This window comes from Alligator sinensis, unplaced genomic scaffold (assembly GCF_000455745.1).
Source record: "Alligator sinensis unplaced genomic scaffold, ASM45574v1 scaffold198_1, whole genome shotgun sequence".
Classification (NCBI taxonomy): Eukaryota; Metazoa; Chordata; order Crocodylia; family Alligatoridae; genus Alligator; species Alligator sinensis.
The window spans coordinates 1099657-1108968 of NW_005841906.1; the positions used below are offsets into that span (position 1 = coordinate 1099657).

The 9312-nt window shown below is 50.7% G+C and overlaps 1 protein-coding gene across 1 annotated transcript in view; it reads right to left on the reverse strand.

The window, feature by feature from the left end:
* AARS2 (alanyl-tRNA synthetase 2, mitochondrial) overlaps positions 1–9306 on the reverse strand; it is a 36350-nt gene extending 27044 nt beyond the window's left edge. Inside the window, 3 exon segments of the mRNA XM_014517389.2 lie at positions 903–1048; positions 7599–7787; positions 9182–9306. Of these exon segments, the coding sequence (XP_014372875.2) occupies positions 903–1048; positions 7599–7787; positions 9182–9190 (344 nt within the window). The 5' untranslated portion in view covers positions 9191–9306.
* Between the last annotated feature and the right edge of the window lie 6 nt (positions 9307–9312).

Sequence of the window (9312 nt, forward strand, 5' to 3'; positions counted from 1 at the left end):
TCCTGCTGACATGTTTCATCCCTGTCCTGGAGAGACCACCAGTAGGTTTGAGATAATAACTCAGTCACAGAATCATAGAAAATTAGTATCGGAAGGGACCTCAGGAGGCCATCTAGTCCAAACTCCTGCTCAAAGCAGGACTACCCCCCAAATACATTATTCCATCCATGATTTTGTCTAGCCAGGTCTTAAAAACCTCTGAGGATGAAGATTCTACAACCTCTCTGAGTAATCTGTTCCAGTGCTTTACTACCCTCCTATTGAGAAAGATTTTCCTAATATTTAACCTCAACTCCCTTGCTGCAACTTGAGACCATTGCTCCTTGTTCTGTTATCTGTCATCACTGAGAACAGTTTAGCTCCATCCTCTTTGGAACCACCATTCAGGCAGTGGAAGGTTGCTATTAAAAAACTTTTTCCATCTTCTTTCTTCCAGATTAAATAAGCCCAGCTCCCTCAGCCTCTCCTCGTAAATCATGTGCCCTAGCCCCTAACCATTTTTGTTGCCCTCTGCTGGACTCTCTCCAAATGGTCCACATCCTTTCTATAGTACAGGGTCCAAAACTAGACACAGCACTCCATCTGCTCAGTCCTGAGCCTCTTAGCAGACAGAAAATAAAATACCCTTGTCTGAGATAAGAGCATTGTATGATCATCTCCCCTGAAACCAGGACTGAGAATGCCAGCCTCATTTCACCTAGGCCAGGAAACTTTCAGCTTTCACACTAACTCAGAGCAACCCAGAGATGAGATGCTGCTAGGCTGTAGGGCCATTTGTGGAATTCATGACAATCTAAGCAAAGTGGCAACCAAGTACATAAAAGAAAGTGAAAACAATGACAGTGTTTTTACCTGCACATTTGCATCATATCAGCAAGAGTGAAGTCCCAAGCCATGCTTACCCCAGGCTCAGCCAAATGTCTCTGCTCTCCTCATCGGCACTCAGTCCCAGTGAGGAGTCCCCTCCAAAATAGGTGACATAGAGACGGTCCTTAGGGATCGCATAGATCTTTGTCAAAAGTTCCCAGGCCATGCTGCAAGCCTCCTCCTGAACAAGGTAAGGAAACAATGGGAAGCATAGCTATTTGGGAGCACAGAGGAGTGAGTAATGTGAAAATAAGGAAGAGAGCAGGGGCAGGCAAAATTCAGCCCAGCAGACCATTCTATCCGGCCCGTGGGCCCCCTAAAATTTAGAAAATTGGTATTTATCTGCTCCTGGCTGCCTGTTAAAGATGACAGGAGACAAGGGCAGTAGGACCGAGGGGGAGCCAGCAGGACACAGTAGCAAGGCCAGCCGTCCCACCCCCAACCTCCTCCCACCCCTAACAGGAAGCCTCTGTCTGCCACAGCTTTCACTGCTTCCCTGCATGCTGCTGGCTGCTTCAGCACCATGTGGACCCCAGCTTCATCACTGGACTGCAGGAGCATTGGGCCTGTGCCAGTGGAAGTGGGACGGGGTAGGGGTGTGTACGTACGTGTATGTGTTCACACGTGTTCCTGCAATGAGGGACGGGGAGAGACAGACAGAGAGAGCAATGAGGGAGGGAAAGGGAGAGAGAGAGAGAGAGTGTGTGTATGTGTGTGCGCGCGCGCATGCATGTGCAATGAGGGAGAGAGGGAGAAACTATGCATGTGCAATAAGGGAGGGATAGACAGAGTGTGTGTGTGCGCGCACAGTGAGGGAGGGAGGGTGTGTGTTCATAGGGTAAGTCCCACATGCACACCCCACCATACCCATGCCCCCCCCCTTGCACTGCCATACACACAGGCCCCCATACCCACCCACACCCCACATATCCACACACCAACAGCCCCTCCTTCACAAACCTATAGCCACCCCTCCATGCCCCCTCCCCAATATACAAGAGTAAGACTTCATTTTAAGCTATTGTGCAATCTCCTCTATGTACACTACACAAACACATGTAAATCAGGACAATGTTTTTTTTTAGATCAAATTAATGAATGTTGTAGATGTTCGATTTTTAGAATATGGTATTCTGTTTTTTGGTATTTTTCTGGTTCTGAGATGGCAAAACTCCTTGCTGATAGGAGTATGTCTGGTGGCAAAGGTCAAGGGTTGGGGGGCGGGACTTCCAATCACAAGATGGTAACCAGGGTCGGGGCTACCCATGCAGCCCTCAATAACTTGCCTAAACTTGGTAAGCGGCCCTCTGCCCTAAATAATTGCCCACCTCTAGTATAGAGGAAAAAGAAATGATATGCTGCAGAAACTGTCACACTTATTGTATGCCTTTGTCAAAGATTATCCAGCCTTCCGACCACTACCCTATGCTCCTTATCCATGTGGGCATGAATGACACAGCTCGGAGCAATCCCAGCCGGGTCATGAGAGACTACAGGACTCTGAGAGCGGGGTTAGGGGGCTGGGGCGCAAGTGGTCTTTTCCTCGCTCCTCCCAGTTGTGGGTCACAGGCTGAGGAGGGAGAGATGGATCAAGGTAGTCAACCGAAGACTGCGGCGCTGATGTCATCGTGAAGGCTTTGGCTTCCATGACCACAGTACGCTCTTTGGTGAGAGAGGCAGTGGTCTGCTGGGGAGAGACGGCCTCCACCTCACTCCATTGGGGAGGAGGCTCTTCTCAGCCAGAATGGCTGTCCTGCTCGACTGGGCTTTAAACTAAGCCTGCTGGGGGATGGGTGAAAAACCGCCAATGCAAGCCCACTAGGCAACTACTGCATAACCAGCAGGTTAGGAATTGTTCTCTCTCATAACCTAGAGAATCCATACCTACCCCAGCCCTGGAACGGTGTCTGCCTGGGAGTGCCAAGAAGCCTAGGGCTTCCAGTGGGACACTTACATGCCAGGAGCTTGGGGAACAAACAGGAGGAACTGGTCCTCCTGCTAAGCAAGAAAGACTACAATCTTATAGGGATAACGGAGACCTGGTGGGACTCCACCTATGACTGGGCCACAGGTATAGATGGCTAGATCCTGTACAGGAGATAAAAGGGGTGGGGTTGTACCTCTCTATGTCAAGGATAGCTATATGTCCCTGCAAATTGACACTGGCACCCAGGGAGGATGACTGGAGTCCCTCCACGTTAAAATACATGGGGAATGCAGCACAGGGGACACCATGGTAGGAGTCTACTACAGACCTCCTGACCAGAAATAAGAGCAGGACCAGGAATTCGCCAGGGAACTAGCTGAGGCTGCACGCTCTCAGTGCATGGTTGTCATGGGAGACTTTAACTACCTGGACACCCCATGGGAAGAGCACTTGGCCAAATCCGATCGGTCTCAAAGCTTCTTCACATGCGTGGACGAGCTCTACCTGACTCAAGAAGTCTATGGACCGGCAAGCGGTAAAGGGTTACTGGACCTTGTACTGGCCAAAGGGGATGACCTAGTCAATGATCTAAGAATCAATGGAAAGCTGGGTGATAATGACCACGAGCTGATCACCTTCACTATCCATCACAAAGCTGACAAGTCAGTCAGCAATGCTGAAGTCCTTAACTTCAGGAAAGCTGACTTTGACAAGTTCAGGAGGCACGTTGTCGAGGCCCTAAGGGACCACGACTTGACAGGAGGAGGAGTCCATGAGGAGTGGCTGCTCCTCAAGGGAGTGATCCTGACAGCACAAGGGTTGTCCATCCCATCTTGGAGGAAAGATAGCAAAAGGGAACAGAAACCCCCTTGGCTTAACAGGGAACTTGAGGGCCTCCTACACCTAAAAAGAGAGACTTAGAAAGGATGGAAGGCTGGAATCACCACCAAGGAGGAGTACTCAGCACTGGTCCGTACCTCCAGGGATGGCTGAAACCGGATTTCATCTGGCTTCACATATCAAGGATAATAAAAAGTCCTTTTTCAGATATGTAGGGAGTTGGAAAAAAAGCAAGGGCAACACCGGACCCCTGCTGAGACAGCTGATAACCGACACCCAGAAAAAAGCCAACCTGCTTAATGGGTACTTTGCATCAGTCTTTCATCCGCCCAAAGGGACTGCCTAGCATGATGCGGGATGGCCAGCGGGAGGGCATATTTATACCCAGCATTAGACCTTGTAAAGGATCACCTTGAGAGGCTGGACACCTTCAAGTCAGCTGGCCCTGACAGATTACACCCTAGAGTACTCAAGGAGCTAGCTGGTGTTATAGCCCAAACACTGGCAAAAATATTAAAAAATCATGGCGCTCAGGTGAAGTACCTGAAGACTGGGAAAAGGCCAACATGGTACCCATCTTCAAGAAAGGGTGGAAAGCAGATCCCGGGAATTACAGGCAAATCAGCTTGACCTCAATCCCTGGTAAGATTCTGGAGAAAATTATCTAAGAGACCCTTCTTGATAAGCTGGCTGAAGGCAACATCCTGAGGGACAGCTAGCAGGGATCTGTCGCGAGTAGGTCTTACCTGACCAATTTTATCTCCTTCTATGACCAGGTGACATATCACCTGGACAAGAGAGAATAGATTGACATCATATATCTGGACTTTAAAAAAGTGTTCAATTTGGTGTCCCATGATCTCATGGAAAAATTGGCCAATTGTGGCCTTGGCTACACCACAGTCCGATGGCTGGGAAATTGGCTCTGAGGTCAGACCCAGAAAGTAGCAGTTGATGGTAGCAAATCATTATGGTGCTCTGTGACCAGTGGCATCCCCCAAGGCTCTGTCCTTGGACCGGTTCTCTTTAACATCTTTATCAATGATGTGGATATTGGCGTCAGAAGCACACTGGCCAAGTTTACTGATGACACTAAACTTTGGGGCATAATGTCCACATCTGAGGACAGGCTGGTGATCCAGGCTGACTTAGATAAGCTTAGTAAGTGGGCGGATACAAACCTGATGACGTTCAATACCGAAAAATGCAAGGTACTTCACCACGGGGAAAAAAAACCCCTGCAGCACGCTTATAGGCTCGGCAGCGCTATGCTCGCTAGCACCATGGCTGAAAGAGACTTGGGGGTCATGACTGACCACAAGATGAACGTAAGCCACCAATGCAATGTCGCAGCTGGTAAAGCAAACAAAACTCTGGCTTGCATCTATAGATGCTTCTCAAATAAATCTCAGGATGTCATCTTCCCGCTGTACTCAGCCTTGGTGAGGCCGCAGCTGGAGTACTGCATCCAATTCTGGGCTCCACAATTCAAGAAGGATGTGGAGAAGCTTGAGAGAGTCCAGAGGAGAGCCACGCACATGATCAGAGGGCAAGAGAATAGGCCTTATGAAGAGAGGCTGAGAGCCACTGGACTCTTCAGCCTGGAGAAGCGCAGGCTCAGGGGGAACCCGGTGGCTGCTTATAAGTGTATAAGGGGTATACATCAGGATCTGGGAGAACATCTGTTCACCAGAGCGCCCCAAGGAAAAACAAGGACCACAGTCAAACTCCTCCATGACTGTTTTAGGCTGGACATAAGGAAAACATTTCTTTACTGTCCGAGCCCCCAAGGCCTGGAATAGACTCCCTTCAGAAGTGGTGCAGGCACCTACTCTGGACTCATTCAAGAAATGTTTGGATGCTTATCTTGCTGGGATCCTTTGACCCTAGCTGACTTCCTGCCCCTGGGGCAGGGGGCTGGACTTCATGATCTTCAAGGTCCCTTCCAGCCCTAACATTTATGAAATCTATGAAAGATAGCATATCACACAGCATGAAGGCAGCAATGCAAGCAAGACAGGCCTTCAGACATCTGTGGAAAACTATCAGCTTTCTAAATGTGACCTAGCAGTGCCTACACCCACTAAGTCAATTGGAGAATCAGCGAGAGTGACTCCCTATTCAATGGGGAGTTTACTGACTAGAGGCACTAGAGCTCAGTCCAAGCCTTCATTTTCCCTTTTTGAACTGAGTGCCTACCCTGCTGGAACCCTTTTCTTACCCAGGGGACAGGTACAGCACAGACCTACCTTCCCCCACACGGTTCATTTGCTCCCACACAGCCTGCAAAACAAGCAACCAAAGGAGGGGGACAGTGGGACAGCTGCTAGGATGGTTTCTGAAGTGTGGATACCTGTTCATCAGGCACCTGAAGCCAGTCACTATTTCCTTCAGGAAGTCACAGGACCACAGAGTCGGAAGACACCTCAAGCGTCATCTAGTCCAACTCCCTGCACAGTAGCGGGAAAGAGCTCTGTATAGATAGCATGCCACCCAGTGCTCCCATTGGAGATACATTGTTAAAGCCACAGGTTCACCAAATTTTCCTAGCGTTGCTTGTACTTCTATACAAGGATCACTCCATGCCTCCTATCTGGTGTAACCCAACACCCATCCTTCCCCCCTCCACTCCCCACAAACTGCTCCCCTTTTCTACGTAAGAGTTAACAGAATATTTAATACGTCAGTAGTCTTTTTATAAACACACACACAGTTTGGCAGCTGGTGAAGGTGTTATCATTTTAGAGCACCCGCATACGCTCAGCACGTTCCCTGGTTAGACACCCATTTTAGCCATGTAGCTCACAACAAAGAACGTAACCTGTGTTGTGAGAAACATGCAGTCATCAAAGCAGCCAAGAGACCGTATCCGGTACAGTTATGTTTCTGGAGCCGTAAGATGCACCTGACACTTTGCAGAGACCCCCTGTCCCTGAGGATTTTACGCTCTAGTGTAGGAGTGGGTAATTATTTTCGCTGGAGGGCTGCTTAGTGAGTTTTAGCGAGCTGTTGAGAGCCACACATGTAAAATTAATGGTGAAGATATCATTTTAACAAACCATAGAAAAACCCCCAAATCACATGCTTTAAAAAAACCAAAACGAACATTATGGAATATTTTAATTTTATTTCAAAGAATAAATTTTGTCCTGATTTGTTTTTGTTTTTTTAGCAGTGTACATAGATGTGATTGTGTAATAGCTCAAAATAAAGTCTCTCTCTCAAGGGAACCAAAACCAGCCAGCAGGAAACTAGGCCAAGGGAGGATGCCCCCACCCTCACCAGAGCCCTGCCATCACCCAGCCATCCCCCAAATCACAAGGGAGTTCCTGCCTCAGCCTGCACACTGGCACACCCTTTAGGAGCTACTTGAGCCTCAAACCCACTTGCCTGCCCCTCACTCCTTTCCATCCACACTGGCTTTCTCAAGCCTGGGGAAGTCCAGCAGCCCCCTCCAACCCACCCCAACTCCCTGCTAGAGCCATGCAGGCTGCACCCCCACAGCCTGGTGGTTCCCCTTCCCCCAGGAGGAGCCCCAGCCCCAGCATGCTGGGAGCAGCCTCACTTGGGTGGACAGGAAGGAGCTGTGCTGGCTGCAGCCAAGAGGCAGATGGCTGGGCTGGCTTGCAGTGCTGCATGGGGCAAGGGAGGAGGTGGGGACAGAGCCAGGAGGCACTGGGTTACCTTTGCCACACGGTCCTGGCACCCAACGGGGTTCCTACCAGCTCCATGTTGCAGGCAGGCAGGGCACCGCCAGCCCAGCCTGAGCAGGGGTGCCGGGGCCTGACAGTGAGGCAGAGCCAGGTGGGTTGGTGGGCAGGGTTGCTTCCACCTAGCAACATGTGGTGCCACCAGAGGCCGGAGCTGGAGCTGCTACCCACCCACAGACTGGACAGAGTCAATTGGTGAGCTAGATACAGCCCCGCAAACCATATTTTGCCTACCTCTGGCTTTAGCATCTCACCTTGAAGTAATCCCCGAAAGACCAGCTCCCCAACATCTCAAAGAAGGTGTGATGGTAAGTGTCTCTGCCCACATCCTCCAGGTCATTATGCTTCCCACCAGCTCGCACACACTTCTGGCTGTTCACCACACGCTGGTACTGGGCCAGCTCACTCCGGGGATCTGCCGTGCCCAGGAAGATGGGCTTGAACTAGAACAGCAATGTAAAAGTGTAACCATTTTCAGACGCTGCCTGGTACAATGGACTCCAACTGTGCTGTGGCAACTCTGAACAAGGAGAAAGGCACCTAGGGCAATTAAGGGCTAATTGCAACATCGGCAGATGGGACAGTTCAGTAACTGGCTTTGTTTTATCACAGTTGAAGCACATCAGGGGACTGCTCCAAATATTTGAAGAAGAGAGAAAGCACCTGTTTTCTCTTGCTGCAGAGAAGACATGGACCAATGGCTTCAAGTTGCAGGAAAGTGAGTTGAGATTGGACATTCAGAAAAACTTCTTCACTGCAAGACTAGTGAGACAGTGGACCAGACTCCCTAGGGAAGCTGCGGACTCCCCATCACTAAAGGTTTTCAAGAGGTTGGACACTGCTAGGGGGTGATCCAGGCATAACTACTATGGGCATTTCCTGTGCTTTGCTGGTTGCCCCCTCCCTCCCCTTTTCTGCTATAACACGTGTACGGGTGCTTTTATGCCTTCCCAGAAGCACTGTGTATTGGCTATAGCTAAGGCTGAAGATTTTGGTCAGGGTGTGCCAATGCTCCCACTGGGACCAAATCCAGAGGTTCCTGGCTAGAGGGTTTTAAACCTCTGCTCAGGGTCAGACCGATCATCATATCTGGGGTCAGGAAGGGCTTTTACCCCCGTGACCAGACCAGTATGGACTGTGGGGGGTTTTGCCTTCCTCTAGCAGGGGGTATAGCTATCCGGGATCTCTTGAATGTATACTGGCAACATTTAATAGAAGCAGGATGTTGGCTGCTGTGATTCCCCTGCTTTACCTGGGGCAGGTTAGGATGCTAGGTCTGTGTTGTGTCAGGGCTGATGGTAGATTCATGCAGAGGCTAGATTATGATTTGTACAGGATGGTTTGGACAGGGATGATCCTACCTCAGGCAGGGGGTTGCACTAGATAACCTCTGGGGTCCGCTTTCAGCCCTACTTCCCTATGACTGTGGAGGGGAGCGAGACCTGTAGCCTCCTGGCTGGGGCATGGGAAAGGCACCGCCCAGGCTCAGCCCAGTCCCTGCCCTGCTTGACAATGTGAGTGAAGGGTGGGTGCAGGTCTGGGATACAAGCCTCTTCCAGCTGGCCTCACCAGGGCGGGCCCTGCACAGGATACACCAGCTGCACACACGTGCACGTGTACACGCACTCCCATCCAGGCACACATGGGAACACACATATGTACACACACATAGACATGCACATGGACACACACTTGCACGTGTATATGCACTCCTATTCAGGCACTCACACACACACACAGAGGTGCGCACAAACACACGCATGTGCATGCACGCGGGTAGCCATCCCTGGAAGGGATGCAGACGCGTGTGCTCATACAAACACGCATGCGCACACACCTGGTTCATGCCCGCGTTGACGAACAGCAGCGCGGGGTCCCCGCGGGGCCGCACCGAGGCGGAGGGCAGGCGGCGGTGCCGGTGCCGCCCCTGGAAGAAGCTCAGGAAGGCCTCGCGCACCTGCCCCGCGG